The 25,023-nt window shown below is 35.3% G+C and overlaps 1 protein-coding gene across 6 annotated transcripts in view; it reads right to left on the bottom strand.

Annotated features, from left to right (window-relative positions):
• Positions 1–25,023, bottom strand: part of EPHA5 (EPH receptor A5) — a 356,087-nt gene that overhangs the window by 155,065 nt on the left and 175,999 nt on the right. For 4 of the 6 annotated variants that reach the window (XM_059670011.1, XM_059669975.1, XM_059670021.1 and 1 more), the window contains exon 5: positions 21,932–22,267. The exons of the other annotated variants lie outside the window; for them this stretch is intronic. In XM_059670011.1, coding sequence (XP_059525994.1) covers positions 21,932–22,267 — 336 coding nt within the window. The remainder of the gene's footprint in view (positions 1–21,931; positions 22,268–25,023) is intronic. 6 annotated transcript variants of the gene reach the window in all.

Genomic DNA, 25,023 nt, shown 5'->3' with positions numbered 1-25,023 from the left:
AGAGACAATCAGAGTGAATGCCTGCACAGGCCCTGCCAACCTGAAGCTGACAGAAAGGAGACCTCTCAGAAGACAGCAAAGGGGATTTCTACACCAGACACAGGTCTTGACCTTCTTGGCCAATTTCACAGCATTCATTCATGTGGTTCTATTTCTGAAGCCTTCTTTACCCTGTTCTGTAATTTTCTTTTTGGAAATGGGAAAAAAATGGAATAGTAGTATAAAATACCCTGATTTTAAACATTCTATGGAAGCTGTGCTGCCTTCCCCAATTCGTTAAAAACTAATAAAAAGTAAAAACATGCACTTCATTTCAGAATCATCAATGGAATGTTAATGCTGATTAGTGTGTCACAAGAAGATTGCATTTTTAACTAATCACGTATGCTGCTTAATTTATTATGGGAGAGCTTGAAGGGAGCCAAGTAATTAATGGGTCCTAGAAATGTTTAATTAAAAATTTAATCAACATAAAAGGTGTAAAAAACAATTATTTTCATCAAATATGATTCTATCAAAGTATATCAGGTACGAGAGGGAAAAACATGTAAAATAAACACATGCACATCCATATACACCATTATTAGTTGATTTGTAATATGTCACCTATCCACTTTGTCAAACTTGATTAGTAATAAATGAAAATTTTCTTTTCATTTCAAACCATGGAAGCATATTAATATACACAAAGTCATTACCTTCTTCCTTTTAATCTGATTAAACTTCTCAGTACCTGAAAATCCATAACCCCAAGAGTTTATTTGCCATCTCATTGCAGCAATAAATGTCATACACATTATAAATACCATTGTTTTATTAAGGTGTAATATAAATAAGTATAACCAATGAAGGATAGAAAGAAATAATACCGCTAGAATATACTAAATATTATTATTTGTAGAGGTAGAAAAAATGTACCTTTAAGAAGCTACACATACTTTCATTTGGAACTAAAATAAACCATTGATAATAGAAGGGGGGGGGGGATGGGACATTGGGCTTTACATTAAGAAATCACATCATGTTTTGGTTAATGGAATAAAGTCTAGATCAGCCTGCCTAGGTTGTATACAAGGTCCGCTTACAAGGTCTGTGATTTAGGCAAGTTATCTAAACGCAGTGTCCTCTTTCCCTAAGTGGTGGAAGCACTATGGCTACATCATAGGGTCATTATAAGGACTGGATGGCTTAATTTATGAACGTAATATAGTAAACTTTCTATAAATTACCTTAAATAAATAATGATGAGTTTCCCCCTTTTTGTTCCTCTGTTGAAATAAAATTATCTTTAAGAATATATTTTATTTATTTGAACTAATATTTGCTAAAAGAAATTTTAAGTGTATATTCCAGAAAAGGAATCAAGAACTCATAATTTTAAATCAATATTTTTTTTGTCTGCATGCATAATATTAGTGATTTAAGATTAATTTCTACTGGTTTATATAATTTTGTTGTTTTCATGTTTGTTGTAGGTTTGGTAGTTTGTATGTCTGTTTTCATGTAGTTTATTTATAGATATTAAAACTGTTGCTATAAATCATAGGTATATACGCAGAAAAGTTATATCACTGTAAATAAAACTATGACCTATTATATTGTTTCAGGTAAGTTCCAAGTTGCTCTAATATGTTTCTGACATGTAGAGTTACTGAACATATAGCAGGTAAATTAATAATACTTCCTCAGCATTTTCTTGTGTTATTTTAGAAACAATTTATTTTGTTATATTCTTCATACAAAATATATTACAAAAGAGACGATTAATGAAAAGATGGAAAGGAAAGGCTATTAAACTATCTAGACTATAAATGAATAAGACATGACTTTCAAAAAAGATATATAAACTTTGCAACTTATGACACAAAATGACACATTTAATGGGTATAACAAAATTTCATTGACAAATTAAAAAATGGGACATATTTAAAAACATGATGTATTTAGAGAGTGAAGTTTCCTACACTTTGAATTATGGACATTAAAATATTATAAAATATAAGAAGGAACAAAATGAAAGCAAAAGCTAATGAAGATATATTCTCATAAAAGAAACGCAGGTGAGCCTGCAAAGACAGAGGGACAGAATATAATTGATGTTGGATATGTATGTGGTTAACTAAGTAGAACATGTCATCTAATGAAGGAATGAGGCATATGCACACAAAAGAGTATGGAGATATAGAGAGACAAATAGAAAGACAGACTGAAATAATACAATTCATACATATCAATGCATAAAACAGGGCTATTGGAGAAGTTTAGTCTTGCATTTTAATTACAAACCATCAGTGTTTATTTCTGAAGTAACTTTAAGAGCAAATAAAAGCTAGTGGTTAGTGTAATGCTTCGAAAGCAAAATGCCCTGGGTTCAAATTCTGTTTCCTCTTCTTGCTACTGTGTCTCGCTTCAGCTCTGTAAGTCTGTCCCAGGCTGGAGCAGGCTTCCTCGGAGAATGAGGGTGAGAGGGGAAGCTACAGGTTTTTAGAGGCCTTTACTACAGATTTTACACCTCCCTCTGCCATGTCTACCACCCAAGGAAATTCACAAACCAACCCAGATTCGAGGGCTGGAAAACAACAGACTCTACCTCTTCATGGAAGGAGTTTGAAAAGAATCTATGGTCATAGGGGAGGGAGGGTGGGAAGAGATCAACCAATAAACTTGTATGCATATATGCATAATCCATGGACACAGACAATTGGGTGGTAAAGGTTTGGGGGAGGGGGGCGAGGAGAGGTTCATGGGGTAAAAAGGGAACTTAAGTAATACTTTCAACAATAATAATTTTTAAATAAAGAAGCTATGGTCATGTTTTTATACCCTACCATCACTATTACTTTTATCCTGGGAACTGGCAGTGTAAACAGAAACCTCTATGTGGGCATATAGAAAGAATGGAAGAAAAATGCAGCTCTCTAAAAATCTTATGATTATAAATGTAATATCGAGAATATAAAATTACATGTAATAGCCGTGCTCAATAATTAATGTTCTGAAGAAATCACTGTATAGTGCACAGAAGTAAATATCATTCTATAGTATTGTTGTTAAGGTTGTAGCTAATGTTTACCCCAGTATCAGACACAGAGAAGTAATATTGTGAAAGCAAACACACATATAACTTATATTTGTAATTAAACTGTACAGTATTGATAACACTTTTTAAAGAAGATAAGATCTCGTTGTCACTTAAAACATACATGCTCTTGTGTGGTGGCTGCTTGCAAATAGCCCCTGCAAAGCCATTTTATTTTATTTTTTTAAAATATATTTTATTGATTTTTTACAGAGAGGAAGGGAGAGGATAGAGAGTTAGAAACATCAATGTGAGAGAAACATCAATCAGCTGCCTCCTGCACACCCCCTACTGGGGATGTGCCTGCAACCAAGGTACATGCCCTTGACCAGAATCGAACCTGGGACCTTTCAGTCTGCAGGCCGATGCTCTATCCACTGAGCCAAACCAGTTAGAGCTGCAAAGCCATTTTAAAGCCATTCAGCACAGATGATCCTTTACTTGGGTATTTAAGAGTGATATTCACAAGATGAAATCATCTCTTATAAACTTAATAGGTATGAAATTCATGGTTCCAGTGATATTAGTGAAATAAATTCTTTTGTCTAAAATATATTTTAGTTATTTAATATGTAACAGTCCTGAGTTGGAAATTATTCTATAAAAGTTATAGGACAGTGGTTCTCAACCTTCTTAATGCCACGACCCTTTAATACAGTTCCTCACGTTGTGGTGACCCCCAATTTCATTGTTACAAATTGAACATAATTAAAGCATAGTGATTAACCAGAAAACAATATGTAATTATATATGTGTTTTCCGATGGTCTTAGGCGACCCCTGTGAAAAGGTCATTTGACCCCCAAGGGGGTCGCGACCCATAGGTTGAGAACCACTGTTATAAGATATATCACTGCTATTAATAAAGATTCCTTGAAGTAACAGGAAGTACTTTAAATCAATATTTGCAATATTAAAATGGAAGAATACCAAAAAAAAATCAATAAGGTTAAATGTGAAGCGCACTGAATAGAGAGATATCAGACACCTTTTATTGCAGTGCTGGGCCTTCCAATGGTTGAGCAGCTCTTCAGAATTACTTCATTTTCTAGTGTCCTCATTTAAATACAAGTCCACTTAGTTGTTTTCAAAAAGTCATTGTCTACATAGAAAATATACAAATCTTTATGGAAATTTTCTATTGTCATTTAGTTATTTATTTTGCACACAAATATTTCTCTTGGCATAGGTAGGACTATTTTGGGCAATTAATATTTTGCAAGATAATAGTTGCATATTTGTACAGAGATCCTCAGAACTAATAAAAAAGCTATGGTCAAAATTTGTACATGTCGATAATAAAGATCATTTAGCAAATTAGCAAAAGTATTTCCTGGCTCTTAAATTTAAGATCTATCTATGGCTCTATTTTTACTCATAAAGCTTTGCCCCTAAGAACAAAAGATAAAGTTGCAGAGTATCATAAAAATATGATAGAAACTTCAGACATCCTATATAATAAAAAACCCTAATATGAAATTGACCGAACAGCAAAACGACCAGTGGAACGACCGGTCGCTATGATGCACACTGACCACCAGGGGGAAGATGCTCAACATAGGAACTGACCCCTGGTGGTCAGTGCAATCCCACAGAGGGAGCACCAGTCAGCCAGAAGCCGAGCTCACAGCTGGCAAGCGCAGGGGCAGTTGTAGGAGCCTCTCCCGCCTCCACTGCAGGTTGGCAGTAAGGAGTGAGGGGTTCCGGACTGTGAGAGCCCCAGACTATGAGATGGATGTCTGACTGCTGGCTTAGGCCCGATCCCTTCTCAGTCTGAGGGGTCCCAGACTGAGAGAGGGCACAGGCCGGGCTGAGGTTCCCTCCCTCACAGTGCACGAATATCATGCAGTAGGCCTCTAGTATGCTAAATAAAGTAATACCTTTTTATAAATGTACATTGTAGACATTCCGCAAATGTGCATTGATTGGGACTAAATTTTATTCATTATAAATAAGTTTCAAAACTCATCAATATTCCCATAGGCAGATTATTTCTAGGATTTTTTTTCTATGCAGAATAATTTAAAATAACTGGCATGTCTAGAAATTAAAATACAAAGAGAGGAAGATATGTAAAATGTGCTTTCAGGAACTGATAAAGCAACACAAAGGATACGCTAACACATTTATTTTAAGACATTCAATTAACCCAACCTAAATAGATAACAATTTATACAATCTTAGAAAGAAATGAAAAACCAAAAGCTGTGATAGTTTTACCCAACAATGATTTTGATGTAGCAGCTTATGAAATAATTAAATAGTAAGACTGAATAATGTACACATGATGAAACAAAACAGTATTTCAAGAGGAAATTGAGCAAGATTATTATTATTTAAAATGTATAAATTATGACTAAAGGGGACTGTTGCATAAAGAGCTGGCATTAGTATTTAGAGGGGATGTGTTTTCTATGAATAAAATTGAAACATTTAAAAAGAAATCCTAAGTGAAATAAGGCAGTCAAAGAAAGACAAATACCATCATTTGATCTCACTTATATGTGAAATCCAATGAACAAAATAGATGAGCAAATTGTAACAGAGTCATGGATATATGCAACAGACTGACAGTTATTAGAGGGAGGAGGGGTGGGAGGACTGGATGAAAGAAGGTGAAGGGATAACCAAAAAACATATATACATAACACACAAACAACAGTGGTGATAGCTAGAGGGGAAGGGAGTGGGGAGTAGGTGGAGGTAGGCAAAGAGGGACTGGGTGCGGATGGGGCAGAAAGAGACTTTGCTTGAGGTGATGGGCTCACAATGCAATATGAGCTGTTGTTTTACTGTGTTGTACAATTGAAACCTATATGATTTTTTTTAAAACAATGACACCTGAATAAATCTAATAAAAATAAAAAAATAAAAGGATTCCTGATTTTGAAAATCAATAACATTTCAATGAGTTACATTAACTTTCTTATACATTTAAAAATATTTATGAACACCTGTTATATGTTAGAGCCATACTAGCCAGTGATGAATAAAACATGCATAATCTCTGTCCTCAAATAATTTAGAGTATAGTGGGAGAGATAAATAAGAAAGCAAATTACAACACACTTATATGAGAGTGATGAAAGTTCAAGAACACTGAAGTAAGGCACCTATCTCAGATTTGATGTTCCAGGACAGCTTCGTGAACAAAGTCAGATCCTCTGGGAAATAAAGATTGAGTCAGACTAACCAAATATAAAGTAGTAGTAGTAAGAGGATGCGCTCCATGTTGAGTCCTATGCTGTCAGACTATGTAATGACATTTTTATGTGAAATCAGCAAATGACTTGAGACTAGAAGCAGCTATTTTGATTAATAAAACAACATAATATAACTTGGAATTTGCTAAGAAAAATATCTATTTGTAAAAATATACCACTCAAGAATTTCAATTATTCATTCTTTCTTTCATTTTTCCAACAAATAATTATTAAATTATTTCTATATGTAAGTGCATTTTTTTTTGCAACAAATTATAGTAAAATTCCTGAAACTTCCATTTTCAGGGTGAGACAAAAATTTAACTAAGTAAAGTATACAGTGTTAAGCAGGTTATATGTGCTATGGAAAATAAATAAAACTGATAAGTGGGTTAAGGAAGGTCATGGTAAGTGACGTTTTGTGGAATATCTTCTTTTAAGGAGGGTTAGGCATTCCAGGAGCAAGGGAATTTTACTCATGAAGACACTCAAAATACTAACAGACAGCCTTTCAGAAAACATGTATGGATTAGAACAAAGAACACTGTTCTTGGTAAAAAAACAAATAAGTTTTAATCCTAAAATCCATTCCATCTCCCCTCTAATGTGCCACAGTTTTAGAGTTTTGATGGGGTTGATTCTACATCTGGGTCTTTGGGGAAAACCATGGGGAGGAGAGGGAGGTCCATGTAGAAGTCTATGGGAATGAGTCAGCTGGTCTATTTCCAGCCCCTCACTACAGCGATGGGTTCAGTGGTCTAAATTCTATCAGGCTAGCCTTGCTGGGACTTTTAGTTGATGGATGGAAGAAAAGTTTCCTTTCTTGATGGTGATGCGGCATGCACATATAAGGTCTGGTATTGCTACAATCATTGTGCTTCCACAGGAGAATTCTATCTTGAGACAAAGCAGACCCATAAGAGGGTCAAGCTGTGCAAATTTCAGGTTTTGGAGACCAAGCCATTATCAAAATGTTCCTGAAACCAGTGCCTCTTGTGGATAAAATATATTCCCTATATTACTTAAGTATGTTCTATTTGAATGTGTGTTATTTGCAGCTTCTAGGCTGCTGTAGAGCCAGAAAACTATAACTTTCAATCTCTATTAACTGTGTCTAAAATAGCAATATAACTCACATACCTCAAAGATCCGTTCTGTTGTTTGTAGTTTAGAAATATTGTGTAAGAAAAAGCAACTCATATAAGAGAATTTTTAAAACCCCACATACCTATGTTTAGATTAAATGAAACCAGAGATACCTTTCGTTTTTTACAGCTCGGGGCTGGATATGGGCGAAGAATGGAACTGTACTACTTAATAGCTCTTGGGGAAAGAGAGGGCCAGATTCGGGGATAAAAGACAAAGTTAGTCTCCATTTCTAATTTCACCAAAAAACATTTTTAGAAAATTTAATTAGCGCATATCAATAAAATTAGGACAACTTGGCACAGTGATACTGTATTTGCTATCAACACCGTTATAATGTCACATCTTTAAAACATGTTTAAAGAACATATAATGGAGTTTTAAGATGAATTCTGATTAAGTGAGAAAAAAAAATCACATCTCTAAGAGAAAAACAAATAAAATCAAGGGAAAAAAGATTGATGTTAGAGTCTAGTTGCATCACTAATGTGGTTTTCTGACAAAATAAAAAAACAGTTATTTTTCAAGACAGCATGGTTGGTCCTTATAAAAGTACTAAAGGCCCAGTGCATGAAATTAGTGCACGCGGGCGGGGATCCCTCAGCCTGGCCTGCACCCTCTCACAATATGGAAAATCCCTCTCACAATCCAGGACTGCTGGCTCCTAACCGCTCGCCTAACTGCCTACCTGATCGCCCCTAACCACTCTGCCTGCCTGCCTGATCGCCCCTAACTGCTCGCCTGCCTGCCTGATCACCCCTAACTGCCCCTGCCTTGGCCCCGCCAGAAGGACGTCCAGAATGATGTCTGGCTGTCTGGTCCAATAAGCATATTATGCTCTTATTAGCATAGATTAGTATAGATATGCAATTTTGTTTCTAAGAACCTCAACTCATATAGAAGAAAGCTTTTAGGGTTTTTTAAACACATAAAAGCAGAACATTTCTTTTCTCTCCTGCTTCATAATAATCAAGTTCATGATATTATTTCTCTCCATTAAAGTCAGCAAAGTGATGTATAGCTTTGGAGTTTTTTATTTAAAAGTGATAAAATAATAGAATGGCTAGACATAGTAATAGTGCTATAACAAGTAGAGAAAAAAGTCAGACTACATGACATTAAGATCCTCTACCAATTATCTAAGTGCGTGATTTTACGGTTTTAGTGATAAGCCACTAATATTTCCAGTCCTGACCCCCAGAAAAATAGACATAAACTCCAGGAAGGAAATAAATGTCTAGCTTTCCTCTGAGTGTCTGAATATCAGCATCCTATTGGGAAATGTTAAAAATTATTCATTCAATCTTTGAATCCTTTTATCCTCATATATAAATTTTAATTCTCTAAAATAAATCAAAACAAAAAAAAAACCACTAAAGTACCACCATCAGTCACATCATTACCTATAATATCTTAGATGTTTTTTCCTAAAATGGAAGTATTTCCTTTTTTTCCTATAGCATATCAAGGATTAAGCATTAAGTAATAGCCAGTGAAGCCTTATTAATATGAATATGCTCTTGATGACAGAAATTATAACATGAAAGATTAGGTCTTTAAATGTCACTTACTGGTTTATTGAAAAAAAATAAAAATTACTTAAAAAATAAAGACCCACTAAATTCAGATACTTTAAATAGATACTTTAGGACAAAGCAACTGCACTGATGGAATGATGTTGCATGTATATTTGGTTCATGCCACAAGTCTAAAGGAACTCATTGCTTGAGATGTAATTTAAGCATTAGTTTGCAATATAGCACATATCCTTGGGCCTTCTAGGCTTCAAGATTCAATAAACTAGCATGTATTTTTTTACTAATGGAGAAAATTTATTAAAAAGTAAGATAAAGAAGCCGGCATTCAAAGTACATTTTGTTTAAAAGAAAATGTTTCACATCTTCAAAAAATTCCTCAAGCTAGATGCTTGTTTTGATAAGATACAGGTTGTCTGTGCCAAGCTACAAAATAGGTAATTTGCTATGATTGTATTACAATAATGCATCAAGTGGACTGTTAATTATTAATAAATTATATATGATATTTAGTAAAAATGTACCCAATAAATAACCTTAAGGTATTTCTTTACTTTTTATGTATTTTGTGTTATTATATAATTCAACAATAGGTCATTATCTGTAAAGATTTAATATATAGTATTGATATTCACCAAACAAGGCACAATCATTTAAATAGATATAAGGGCAGTTACAAAATGGTTTATCATCTCTTCCTAATATATGCAACTGTATGGCTAAGTAGGGGTTTGAACAAATGCATTTTCAGACATGTACATGTGATAAAGGAGGCAAGACAGAGATTTAAAAAGTAAAGTGAAGTCAACAAGTCATTCAAAGATAGTGAATTTGATGGTATTGTTGCTGAGGGTAATAACCTAATTGTCATTACTATCTTTCTAAATGTTTTACTTTATTAAGCTTTATTCTTCAATTCTTTAATTCTTCAGTAGGAAAATAAAATCCTCTAAGGATGGAGCATGACTTCAACTACTCTGTATCTTTCAGAAAGTTCAGTAGAGTATAATGAATGCAGGAAGTGCTGAATAAACACTTGGTGTTTTAATGCATGGCAATCAATTTAAGGAAAATCACATGAACAAGTCATTTCGATACACCGTGAGGAAAAAGGTTTCAGTATTCTAAATAAATTTGCTTCAGAACCTAATAGAGACTCACGCATATGGTTGATTTAAATATGATTTTTCATTGTGGTTTCACTATTACACTACATCTAAAGAGCACACTTAAGATTTGCATGATGCCAGGCCACTGGGGATACTTTCAGGACTTTGTTCCCAAGGATTACTAATAAAGGGCAACAGCACTTCAGAGTCAGGTTTTAAACAAATTTATATTCTATGCATATCAATTTACAATATGCATCTTTATTCAAATAAATTCTCAGCATACATGCCAATGAGACAAATGGTTGAATAGTGCAAATACTGAGCTGCTCTGATTCTGAGCTGAGCCACAAGAATGTTTGATGCTTCCATAGGAAAGGGATCTGTTGAACAAGGAATACATTTGCAAGCAGAACTGACACTGAAAGAGCAGAGTTTAAATCTAGCTTCCGGATGAGCAGCGGGAAGAATACTCAGATTAGAGAGAAAGGAAATAGTATTAACAAAATTGCCACTGGTGTAAAACCAGACTGTCAGCAAATATTTTATAAAGAGCTTTTGGGAAAAGTAATGCTAAGCGAACCTGATTAAGGGTTGTCACCATTTCCTTAGAGAGGAGGGATGGGAACAAACATTAGAAACTCCGCAAGTATCCTTTTTCTGGAAATGTAGGCCAAACACACTCTACAGCAGAGTCATTCTGTATATGTGTATGTTAAAATATTTTTGGATATATAGAATCATAAATTCAGAGTGTGCAGTCCATGAGAGGGTAATTATTTAGCACACTGGAGATAGAAAATACCATGCATTTTCCTTAAATAGCACAGCAATAACTATACAAATTTTTCCTAGAATGGGTTCAGTCATTCTTAGTGAATCCTTTTGAAAAGAGTAGAATGTCTAAAAAAGAAAGATTAAGAAAGTAGGGAGGCCAGCTAAGTGCAGGCCTTAAATGACAATGTCATACTTCAGCATTCTGAAAAAAACTGTGAGTTACAATTAGAGCTCTGTGTCTTCCTCATTAACTTAGAAAAGGAAAAAAGACCCAACATAAATAAACAACAATTTGTCACAGAATTATTTGAAGAATTCAAAAAAGGATTTAAAACACATTCTACATCATCATTACTGTTAGCAGTGGAATTGTAACACAGATTTGAATAACAGAAAAAAACATCCAACTCATATATATATATATATATATATATATATATATATATATATATATATTTAACAAACACAGATGTTAGGCCCTGTTGTGACCCTCAGGGGAAAATTCCAGAAAAACAGACAAGAAAGCACATAGTTATAGTGCAGGTTATATTAGCGAGGCATGCCCAAACTGGAGAGTAGAGAAAGCTTTCTTAAGGAAGCAGTGATTGAGAGGGATCTGAAGACTGAGCAATTTAGGACAATTATATAACAGACTAGGGGCCCGGTGCACGAAATTCGTGCACTGGGTGTGTGGGGCGGGGAGTGTCCCTCAGCCCAGCCTGCCCCCTCTCACATACTGGGAGCCCTCAGGTGTTGACCCCCATCACCCTCCAATCGCAGGATCGGCCCCTTGCCCAGGCCTGACGCCTCTGACAGAGGCGTCAGGCCTGGGCAGGGGACCCTCATTTCCCCCCATCACTGGTTCTGCCCCCAGCCCAGGCCTGATGCCTCTGGCCTAGGCGTCTGGCCCGGGAGCGGGGACCCACAGCTGCAGCGGCCCAGCGATCGTGGGCTCCGCTTTAGGCCCAGGCAAGGGGCCCCTAGCTCCTGGGACTGCCAGCTTCGACGGTGCCCAGCTCCCATCGCTGGCTCCACCCCTACTTCCTGCTATCACTGGCCAGGGTGGAAAAGGCACCTGATTCTCCGATCATGCCTGGGGGCAGGGCAAAGGTGGCCCCAGGGCTGCCTTTGCCCTGCCCCCAGGTTCTTAGCTCCCCCCTGGGTTTCCGATCACTGTCAGTGGCAGGGGGCTTCTTCCTGCTTTCCCTTTCGCCTCCCTGCCTTGTGCCTACATATGCAAATTAACCGCCATCTTGTTGGCAGTTAACTGCCAATATTAGTTGGCAGTTAATTTGCATATAGTCCTGATTAGCCAATGAAAAGGGTATCGTCGTACGCCAATTACCATTTTTCTCTTTTATTAGTGTAGATAAGTTTTAGGCAAAGGAAAGAGCATGTGCGGGATTTACTAGTGATTCAGAGCACAATGGCTCCAAGGTAAGAATTCCCTGGTTTAGAGTCCTATTCCCTCACTTACTAGATTTTTGACCTTGGGCAAATCACTTCACATCTTTTAACTTCAGTTTCTTCATCCTAAAAATGGGAATAATAATAATATTATGTCATGAGGATGATGCTAGGATCAAATAAGAAAATGTAAGTGAACTTGCATAGCAATGTGCACACAGTAAGTGCTGAAACACGCCAGTCCTCACTGTGTCACTGTTACCAGAATCGGTAGAAAGAGAAGAGAAGAGAAGGAGAAGACCCCAAAGTGCCTTTTTAGAATCCAGTAAGTTTCTGGCAAGATTCTAAAGTCAGTGAACCAAGCATGAGTTGTGATGGCTTCTAAAAATATCCCATCGCATTTGCTAATGATGATTAAATAAGCCAGTCATGAATTATGGACAAATCCATCAGATTAGAGTTTCACCTTTGAACTATGTTTTCAAAACAGCAAATTGGCATGGGAACAAGAACAATACTTGCGCCTCACTTAAGCCAAGTTTCCGAGTAGACTGGCAGCTTCTGTTGACAAAATTAAAAGCTTCTGTCGGCAGTCAGACAGTCAGCACACTAATCCGGTGACGAAGCACCAGTGTGAGGCCAATGTGGAGATAGTTGTGATATGTGATGAAGTAAAACATTTGTCTCTAGATATTTTTCCTTGGGAATTTCAGTATTTGACCAAATTGATATCTAACCACACATGACAAAGATATAGTTGAAAAAATTTTGTATTTTTTTCATGTCTATTTTGATGAAAATGAAAAGTGTCTATTTTTCTATAAGCAAAGTGTTTTCCTCCTTTATGCTCTTACTTTGATGTTGTTATTATCTTGCTTCTTTATGTTATTGATCCGATTATTTTATTAAAATTAGAAGAACTTGAATGTTAATATATAACTCAGTGTTTTAAGAAATCAATGAAGACAGAATCATTATGGAAAAGTAAAGTTTCTTGGTTTACTCCTCCCACTTTAAGCAATTGTTTCTGTTATCCATTATTTTTTAGTTTTGATTATTTTCCTCTCTGAATTTACTTCACCAATGAGTCTGTCTATAATATCTATTAAGTCTAAAACCTATTAATCCCACAGTTTCTTACATGGATTCTCACTAATTGGAATATTATTAAAAAGTTTCTTAGCTACCACTATAGTAGCATTTATTAACACCTAATTAAATGCTAGCCATTATACTAATAACTTTGCCAATATTAACTCATTTAATCCTCACAACCATCCTACATCATAGATACTATTTTATTTTCTATTTTACAAGTGGAAAAACTAAGGATTTGGGATGTTTAAGTAACTTACCCATGTCACACAGGTAGTAAGTGACAGAAACAGTATGGAAACCAGAAAGCCTGGTCCACAACTTGGACCTTTATCCAATATACTAATCTAGATCTTTGTTACTGGGTTGAATTAATGTGTGAAGTATAGTGATGTATGATAATTTTAAGCATCAAATGAGATGGCCAAAAGCCACAGGGGTAAATCTATAAAATATTTTGATTATGGTGAAAAGATTAGTAGACAGAAAATATTTAATGTAACCATTAAATTTAAAGCATATGCATAGAATATTAAATGAATATTTTATAAGAATAGTTATAAATAAAATTAAGCAATTAAAATGGTTGCTCTTTAGTGTAGGGAAAGGACAAATGGATTTGGGCTAGCGATGGTACATAAAAAAATATATAAAAACTAGATGAGAGCCTTCCATGATTCAAAGATGGTATTAGTGTGCCATGCATTGAAGCATATTATTAGTTCAACCCTCAGTCTTAAATTTAAAAAAATAGAGTAAAAATCAAAGAAAAAATGAATAAAAGAAGGAAGGAAGAAAGGAAAAAAAGGAGGGGGAAGGAGATAAGATGGACAAATCTCAATTATTTTGAAAACAAGACTTTTTCAAAATAGAGATAGCATTTAAAAATTATACATAGAAATTTTCATTCGTAGCTGAAAAAAAGTTATTGGCATGTATCTTCAATTGAATGTCACTTTATTTATAAAACGCATGTGATGAACCTTTTCTTGCCAACACAGAAATCAGAACTCCTAATACTCCAGGTTCCCTTTCTGCTAGGACAAAGGCATTTGGCTTTGGATTCACCAAACTGACTTGCCCAGGCAAGATATGGTTTCAAATAAGCAACTTAAGGAATCGGGCTCTTGGGAAGGTCTCAGTTCTTGCCTTCTTCTGGTGAAAATGGCAGCAAAACATGAAGATCTTTCAGGACTTTCAAGTGTGAAATTTTGAAGTAGCAATGCTACTTGTGGCAGAAGCTATTGTAATAAAGTTAAGTACCTGTCATTTATTGTTTGGCAACTGTTGTGGCAATGTTTTGCTTCATCAGAGCAGATCTGTAGTTGACTATTGGGCATTTCTCCTGGAAACTTAGCTTCTAATCTTTGAATCTATTCTTCGCAATGATTGTATGAGCCACTTAATATATTCTATTGAAGGCCTTTTCCATTTAAAGTAGCAAGAGTAGATTTTATTTGAAACTAAGATAAGAGACATTAAAAACAAACAAAATCTTCTTATAGGGAATTGTTATAGGCAACAGTTTTTTTTTAAAGAATGGGAATATAGGACCAGTGATATGATTAACTGTCTTTCACTGTAGCAAGGTTCTATTTAATATTAAAGGATAGTAATCTAACAATGCTTGGCAGAGAATGTCATGTTTCTCGTCACCTGTGGTCACCTCAAATAAAATGATTCTTGAAGATAATATTTTTGTTACAAAATTCCATTTGTTTTAAACTATGAGAAATATAAGAAATATGGGAAGGATTGGCTGTGTCTAACTGCATTACAGAATTTAAAGAAATAAACAGCTCAAAGTTTGAATTTTCAGCTAAAGTCCTATTGAGATGATCAGAGAATCCATTCCATAAATATCTCATATGCTCTTACAGTGGGAAGAATGACAGAGCCAGACATCAAAATCCAAGTCTTAGTCCACAGAATTCCTGAATTACAAAGATTTAATTTATCGCCTTGCCTTCTAAGAAAATGAGGTCCTTGATTGGAAAGAAGTGAAAACCTGAACACTGGAATATGGGTAGGTATGAGAATTCAGATGACTCAAAATATTCTCAACTTCTAAAACATGTCTTGCTTTGAACTGAGCTATTCCATAACTGAATGAGGAAGCTGTCCCTTTGTTTTGTCAATACCAAATACACGCCTTATCAAAGACCATTAACTGATAGAAAGAAGCAATTTTCTTCCTGCCCAAACCTATTGCTCCATCTGAACTCAAGCTCTCAACAGCCAATTATCTGATCACTACTGCAGGCAAGAAGCTTCTTGAATATGAGACTTCCAAAATTCTATAACTTAAATTTTCAGAAGCATTGGAAATAAGTGCAAAAATGTATTTTACATGTTCCTTACATAGAAATGAGAAACAATTTACTTCAAGCTCGTATAAACACATGATTAGAGATTCTAGATTCAATGTGCTTCTCCAGGTAGTTGGCACAGGTGCTACACGCTTCTTTTATTAGTTGATCAAAATCTGGACTGAAAGGTCACCTTAGATAAATAAAGTTCAGATACTAGGGATACCTTTTTCTGTTGTAGAAGAAGGCATTAAATGACATACTGAAATAGAAATGTTAAATTCGATTTTTATTTTTCAAGATTTGTGAAACTACTCACTACTAACATTTTTATATATTTTTAGATTATTTCTTATTGAACTTATTGGGGTGAAAAAATAAATAAACAAAATAGAACAGACTCATAGACACAGAGTATAGACTGACAATTGTCAGAGGAGAGGTAGGGCTGGAGGACTAGGTGAAAAAAGTGAAGGGATTGGGAATTATACATTGGTAGTAACAGAATAGTCACAGAGATGTAGATTATAGCATAGGGAATAGAGTCAATAATATTGTTATAACTATGTATGAGGCCCAGTGAATATTTGGAGCAATGGGAGAACCACACTGTAAAGTGCATGGTTTTCTAACCACTTTATTGTACATCTGAAACTAACACAGAATAATACTGCACGCAAACTGTAATCAAAAATAAATAAATAAATAAATAAAAAATAAAATAAAGAATGAACTATTTAAAAGTAAAAAAAAATCACTGTTTTCTTGTTTTATTTTTCTGAATATAATTTTGAATCTGAACAGTTCATACATGCATTGATGCCACAAAAAATAAATTAATAATAAAATGCCAGAACAAATTACGAAAGTGAAAGAAACCAAGAAAGAAATGCATATGTAAAAAAGTAATAATAATCCTTAGAGGAGATTGAAGTTGAAGTTAAAATCTGCTAAAGAAGTTTTATATAAAATGCACACATGACACAGATAACTTTCTTCAATTTCATGTTTTAAAATATTTAGGCTAGCGAAAACAAAGATGGCGGGGTAGGTAAACGCAATACTCACTGCCTCCCACAATCACATCAAAACTACAATCAACATACAGAATAATCATCATTCAGAACTGCCTGAAATCTGGCTGAATGGAAGTCCTACACTAGAGAAGTAAAGGAGAAAGCACATTGAGACTTGTGTGAGGGATGGAGGCTCAGAACGGGCTGGTCTGACACCCACGTATGGCATTTTTAATCAGGAGCTGTTTCTGGGATACTGAGGCCTCACGTAAGGAGCAAGGAGCAGTTCCTCTTTAGGGGCCAGTGAAGGACTTTCTAGGACTCACTCCCTCTGAGCTCCAACACTGAGGCAGTGGCTTGGGGGATCCAGGGATGTATGTGGAGGAACTGGATTGTGTGGATTCAGGGAAAAAACTCCGGGGTGGATTTTTCTCAGACAGCGGTGCTCACAAGATTCATTGTTCTTATGCTGAGATCTCCCTGGTTTCAGAGCTCACTGGCAGAGATAATATCCGAGGCTCCATCAACCTGGCTCACACTGATCACTCAGCCCTGGTGATTCCCTGAGACTCCACACAATTTTCATCCCACCCAAGCTGTTTGCAATAGCTTTTCCATATGAATGGCCTGTCCTGGCTCAGGTTTTGGACTTTCTTAACCCTTTGAGTACCAACCAATATCCTAGGAACTATGCTAAAATTGCCAAGGCATTTTTGCTGATTTTACAGAAGTTTAGGAAAAAAATTATGAATCGCAAGAAAATGAAGTTACATATTCAAAAACTTAAGGCAACCTTTACTACATTGACATATTTAGCAATATCATCATCACTAATAAAAACAGACTTAGAACTGGATGCCATTTTGAAGCTTTGATAGTGCTCCCGGCACTTTTGGTGAAAGAGAGGAGGAGCGCAATCACGCTCCCCCACACTCTAGGGGTTAAAGTCTCTCAAACAAGCAGCAGCTGAAACCAACATGCCCCCATTATCTATCAGTAAGAGACCCAAGGTCTGGCACTAACATTGCTTTACAGCTTGGCCTCCCCTGGGAACTTCTAAGCCCAACACAAGTAGCAGCCATCTGCAGATATCTATGTAGCTCCTGCTGGGTAGCCCTAAGCAATGACTGACTTTGCAATTCCTGGGAGGCCACTGAGCCAGTTCACCCAGTGGACAGCTTCAGACTGTACCAAATTCCAACACTATACATCCACAAGTGACAAATGCAAGGGGAAGACTCAGTGAGCACCAAAACCCCACCGAAGCAAGTCCTGCTACAAAGGGGTGTCTCCTACACAGTAGCTCTTTGCAGCTGGTCCTCTACCCTACCAATTCTGGGAGACATAGCAACTCTACTTAATACATAAAACAAACACAGGAAGTAGCCAAAATGCAGAGACAGAAAAACATGTCACAAATGAGAGAACAGAAGAAATCTCTGGAAAAAGAACTAAATGAAATAGAAGCAAGCAAGTTACTAGATATAACTTGCTTATATCTAGTTCCAAACAATGGTTATAAGAATGCTCAAGGATATTAATGAGAGCTTTATGAGACTTAGTGACCAGTCAAAAATTAAGCATTCACTAGCTGAAATAAAGAATAGTTTACAGGGATTCAACAGTAGAGTAGAAGATGCTGAGAATCAAATCAACTATTTAGAATATGAGGAAAAAAAGACACCCAATCAGAACAACAAAAAGAAAAATATTTCCAAAAATATGAAGATAGTGTAAGGAACCTTGGGGACAACCTCAAAGGTAGCAACATTTGCATTATGGGTTTACCAGAAGGAGAAGAGAGATAGCAAGATATTGAAAACCAATTAGAAGAAATAATGACAGAAAACTTCCCCTAAATAAATGACCAAAAACATATGTCATTTAGTTACTGGAAGTACAGAGAGTCCCAAATGAGAGGAACCCAAATAGATCCATACCAAGACACATCATAATTAAAATGCCAAAGGTTAAAGACCAAGAGGGAATCTTAAAAGTAGCAAGAGAAAAGCAGTTACCTACAAGGGAGCACCCATATGACTGTCAGCTGATTTCTCAACAGAAACTTTGCAGGCTAGAAGAGAGTGGCAAGTAATAGTCAAAGTGATGAATAGCAAGGACTTACAACCAAGATTACTCTACCCAGCAAAGCTATCACTTAGAACTGAAGGTCAGAGAAAGAGCTTCACAGCCAAGGAAAAGCTAAATTAGCTCATCACCACAAACCTGTATTACATGAAATGTTAAAGGGCATTCTGGAAGAAGAAGAAGAAGAAGAAGAAGAAGAAGAAGAAGAAGAAGAAGAAGAAGAAGAAGAAGGAGGAGGAGGAGGAGGAGGAGGAGGAGGAGGAGGAGGAGGAGGAGGAGGAGGAGGAGGAGGAGGAGGAGGAGGAGGAGGAGGAGGAGGAGGAGGAGGAGGAGGAAGAGGAGGAAGAGGAGGAGGAGGAGGAGGAGGAGGAGGAGGAAGAGGAGGGGAAGGAAGAGGAGGGGAAGGAAGAGGAGAAATATGAACAATAAAGTGGCAATAAATACATATCTATCAATAATCAAATCTAAAAATCAAAATAAGTGAACAAGGAATCTAATAAACAAAATAAACTGATGGATACTAGCAAAATAGAACCAGAGATATGGAAACATGGAACATACTGATGCATCTCAGAGGGAAGGGAGGAAGAGGGGTAAGGGATTAACTAAATAACTTATATGCATATATGCATTACCTATGGACACAGACAATAGGGTGCTGAAGGCCTGGGGTGGTATGGAAACTGGGTGAAGGGGTAATGGGGGGAAAAAAGGGGATACTTGTAATTTTATCAACAATACAGATTTTTAAAAAAACCACTATATGAGGATGAAAGAAAGTGAAGGGATAGCCAAAGAACATATATGCATAACCCATAGACACAGACAACAGTATGATGATGGCCAGAGTGGAAGGGGGAAGGGGGGGTTGAGTGATGGGTGGAGGTAGTAAAAGGGGGGAGTTGGGGGAAATGGGACATCTGTTATAGTATAAACAATAAATTAAAAAAATAAAATATTCAGGCTTTAAAAATGAATTACCACAGCCCACTTTGCATAATGTCGATACTTGATAAATGTTTAGCAAAAGTAACTTTAAATCTAAGACATTTTAGGAGCTACTTGAAATCAATAATTTTTGTGGACATTGAGACTTGGGTGGTCTAGAAAGTCAGATATTGAGAAATATCATCCTATTTTGCTTTTTATTTTGGTAGGTTTGCAAAATTTTACAGTATATGTACCCTGAGAACTTGGAAAAAAGCAAGTCAACATAATTTTTCTCTGAATACAAATGTTTGTTTTACATAATAACTATGCCTTGAATAGCTGGATGAAAATTATTCTTTCTTTGTGTTTATATTTCAAAAAACACACACTTTACAGTTTGAATAGCAAGTAAAAAAAAGAGCACATATAATTAGAGCAAATATTTATTAAGCACATCATTCAAAAAATAAACAATCATTTTCTACACCTAGTTTATCAGAGAAATATCTTTCTATCTTTCGAAGAAGTTAAGGTTAACACAAGCTAGAGAATGTTCTCCCAAAGAAATACAGCTCCTAGTGATTGTTCAATATGCTTTCAACATGTTAACGAAAGATTCACGGTAGAGCTAAGTTGAAAGATGTTGCACAGAAAGCCTGAAATCACACGTTTAAAGCCAGTATTTTTCTGATGTGGGAAGATGGTTTACATTTACTGAACACATGTGTCATTTAGCTACTGTGATGAAAAATCGACATATATTGGTATTGCTGACAGCTGAGTCAATGCTGAAGGAAAACTTGATTTTCACTATTCCTGTCTAGCTCTTCAGCATTTTTTTAGTTCTACCTTAAGTTAAAGAGTAAATAGAGAAAAATATAAATTCACTGAGAAATGTAGCGTATATGTGTGCAAAGTTTTGTCTCACGGAATAAAAAAAATATTCTGTGAAATGTATTCAACCTGGATAAAACATCTACAATGTTCTTTAGATTCTTAGTGAATTACTTAAATACCTTCAGACCATCTGGGTACTCGTGAATGTTTTCCTCAGTTTTATCAACCAGAAGTACTATGAACTCAACTGCATACATTTTCTTATCTTAAGTAATAGCTACTTGATTGACTTGATATATGCAACAATTCAAATGATTTTGGCCAAGACTTGATTACCATCAGCATTCTCTATCAACTCAGTCATTCCACAAACTACAGTCTTATACTAATATTACATGACTAAGTCCAATTACATTCAACCACATCCTATTTCAGAGTACTCTTGGCAAGAAGTCCACACAGACAAAAGTCCACCTGAGGTACTAATGAAGTGACAGGATTATGCCCTTCAACTAAGAGATGTGGCCAGGGGATAGAGGAAAGTTACATACAATGTGTTGGCTTTTAATGGCACCCCTACCCCCACATTCCTATTGTTGGCAAAAGCAGGTTATAGATTATTTACAAGCTTTGAATGATTATTGCCAGATCATAAGTTGAATTATTAATTCAGCCATAATTTATCTTTGGTTCTTATTTTATCACAAAGAAGCTTTTTGTGTTTCTTTAAAAGTGAATATTTGAGGTGAAAATATAGGGTAATTAGAATCTCAAGGAGAACTGTATTCATTACTAATAATTACTACCTAATGATTCTAAGATCTTCATATAGAAGATAGATGTGTTTTCATGTGGTTGTACATAGTTCATGGTTATTCTAATTTTGATAAGTAGATTTATTAAAAAATTCATTTCACATACTTGTTATAATAATAGAAATAATAAGAAAATACTTTTTCAATCTGGAAAGAAATTTGAGCTGTGGTGCCAAACAAACAAATGAACAAATAAGCAAATAAACCTGGCCTGATTATATGTTAATATAATAAATTAAAACACTTGAAGTAAATAAAACAAAACAAAATGTAAATTGAACTAGCACTGCATGAAATTGAGACAAAAATTTCTGCTATAAGTGGATTTGAGCCAGAAATGTATTTTTAATGAAAAATTCAATTAAAAAATCTTTTTATGTCTGTCCCTGAATGTGTCTGCTAAGAAAGCCTTAGCCTTTATTTGCTTAAAACTAAAAGAAGCATCTTGATATGTATTTTACTTCAAGTCCTAAACCTCTGACTCATGAGAAGTTCTCACAGATCTCAGGCAACTTAGCCCTCAGATGTGGAGATCATGGACAGAGCTCGGCCTAAGGTACATTAGTTGGTTGTACATCACACTTACCTGCTTGATTTGTGGTTACATTTACAGACACATACTGCCGGGCTCCTGGGCTCAAGTCGGACACTCCATTCACTGCCTCAATCTCAAAGGTATAGTTTGTGTGAGCGAGCAGATCCACCATCATGACAGAGGTGTTTTTCAGGCCGATTTGCTGGGGGAGGTACCTGACATGACCTCCACACTCGTCACACACACCTGCATGGGAGATGCACTTCTTGCATGCAATATAATATGACACATCTTTCCTTCCACCAGTGTCAGCAGGAGGAATCCATTCCAGAAAGACACTAGTTTCATTAACATTTGAGATGGCATTCCGAGGAGCGGAGGGGGGTCCTGGTTTGCAAAGTAAAGTGAGAAAAACATATTTTAAGATAGGCATCTTTACTACACATATCCCTGGTCTGAAGGAGAAAAAATAGACTTGCATTTATTTATTTATTAATAAATAGGGAGAATCAGAGTCATCATTTGAAATAATCTTTGGAAAAATCTTGTTATAGTTTTATAGGGACAATACTGGATTGTATACCCTGTAGAAATAATTTATCTTGGAATTGTTGTAACACTAGTTCGACTAAAGCAGATATTTTGCCTAGGGTGTATGTAAATAATTATGGTATATAACTATAAATGTAAAAATAGATGAAAAAATATACATATATTTAAAAATGGCAAGTCTTTTATCAAATACCTCCTTAGATTGAACTAATTACTTCCTTCTTAGGATGGAACTAATTACTTCCTCACTAAAATTGTCCCTAAAACCTAGGAAGCAAACAGGAGGGCTTACCAAGACTAAGCACAGGTACAAACTGGATTTTTCAATGTGGCTCTTAAATAAAAATTCTGCAGCAAGTAAAATATAGCCTTAGCTTACCTAAAAATAGATTGGCTGTCTACTTATAATTCAACAACAGAATTTGAAACCTTTCTTCAATTTCAAGAAAACACTAGAATTTAAGTAGTTGGTCAATATTACAATATTATAATAAAGTTTTTTTAAAATTTTTGATATTGGTTTAAGATGATGGCTTTCTGTAAACTATGAATTTTACTTAATTGGGAAAATAAGTTTTATTTGTAAATTAATTCACAAAATTACAATGGGAAGAATACAAGTATTCTTTAGATCTTGAGGGATTAGCAGAACAAATTTATCAATAAATAATAAATAGCACCTATTTGTATATTACTTTACATATTTCTAAAACTAATTAGCACATTAAAGAGAACTAAAATTGATTACACATAATTACAACAAATGTATCCCCCTCTGGTGGGGAGAGTTGATCATGGGGGAGGCTATGCATGTGTGTAGACAGGAACTATATGGCAGATCTTTGAATCCTTCTGAATTTTGCTGTAAGCTAAAAATGGTCTAACTAAAAAAGTCCTTTTAAAATTGATGGCATAATGTCTAATGTTATAGTTGATTTTTAAATACTTAGAGCTAAAATTTCAGTCAGCTGTTACTGTTATGTTGTCAGATGTTCTCAAAGAGAAAGTAAATTTATATTTGTTTCAGACTTGATTATTAAAGATTTCCTGACAGGAAATAAAATAGACTATGGTGGTAGTTGAATGGTTGATAAGCGAAAATTAAGCAAATTTAAGATGACATAGTTATATTAATATGTACTGTCTGTTCTAAATATAGGGATTCATATTAGTTTCTACCTAAAATTTATATTACTGCTAAGACCTAAATTTAAAAGTAATAGGAAAGTTACTTAATATTTACAAAATTTTATTTAAATTAAAGGAGTCTATAATCAAAGAGTTGCCGTTTTGGACAAAACAATCCCCAGCAACATTTATAGTTGAACCCTGTGAATTTTTCCATGTGTACAGTTTTATACACTTGTATATAAAAGTCACTTTTAAATTGAAGCAAGTACTTAAGATGAACCTACAAGTATTATTTTTTACTATAAGTTATTTAATATTTAATAATAGAAATTATGGAGAAAATGTAAGTAAAGATCAAATGTTATAAGTTTCCTTCTAAGAAAGTGGTAAAAAAAATACCTGAAATATATCTGTTCAGAAAGATACCAGAGGTTCTGGGATTTTTTTCCTACCCACTGGAATGCATGCACATGTAACACCTTTTCTCTAAATCTGATTCTTCCTTTTCTTCTGACTCTCCTACTAACAGCCCCTCAATATTTGGGTGGGGGCTCATCTGAAACTCAAATTTAAAGTTAAAATGAGATTGAAATTTAAGTGAAGTCCTAAAATATAAGTAAAAAGTAGAAGCTCAGACAGACTTGCACCTAAAAAATACTGTAATGAAATTCCACTGGCCATTTATATATGCGATGTATGAACCAAAGTAGAACTGTGAGAAGTACCCTTGATTTAAGGAGATTCATTAGAATCTTTATTTTAGTTTGATTTTATTTTCCTCTAGGTTTATTACATTTTGTTTTCCAGATTATATATATAAATAATACTAAAAGGAATTGAACCATAAATTTAACTCCAAAGAGCCAAAATTCTAGATTCTCATCTTAACATCAATCAAGCCATCTTCACATGCGGTCTTTGTGGTGGTATGAATGCAACTTAAAAGAGAACACACACACTCACAGAATATATATTTGTAAAACTGTCTACACAAGTCCCAACAGTCTCTCTGAGAAATGCATACAAATTGGTGTTGTTTTGAGACAGTGTTAGAGTTTCGCACACCTGGAGACAGAGAAAATATGAAGCCTCAGGTCCTAAGTGCTGAGAAGCCCTCGCCACCAGAGCACAGGGTCTCTCCACGCCCCGACCTAACAAGTTTATAGAATGGAGGCTCACATTTGTGCTAAGAAGAAGAAAGATCATGACTGGACCACTTAAAGAAAATTATAACTAGAAAATTATGATTTTTAAAAGTATCTCAAGACTTGGTTTTCTCTCTCTAATTTACCATTCTGTTGTCTACCCAACAGTTCCCCTACTATTTGGGCTTTCTTTTGCTCTGAATAATCAAAATAACCTCCACCGCAACCAAAACGCACCACATTCAAACATAGTTTATATTTCTTCCATTAAAATTTAGTTTCCTAAAAGTGTATGGAATAATGCCATTTACTCAT

This window comes from Myotis daubentonii, chromosome 1 (genome assembly GCF_963259705.1).
Source record: "Myotis daubentonii chromosome 1, mMyoDau2.1, whole genome shotgun sequence".
Taxonomy (NCBI): Eukaryota; Metazoa; Chordata; class Mammalia; order Chiroptera; family Vespertilionidae; genus Myotis; species Myotis daubentonii.
Note: the sequence above shows the minus strand (reverse complement) of the source record. Positions and strands in the feature narration are given on the sequence as shown.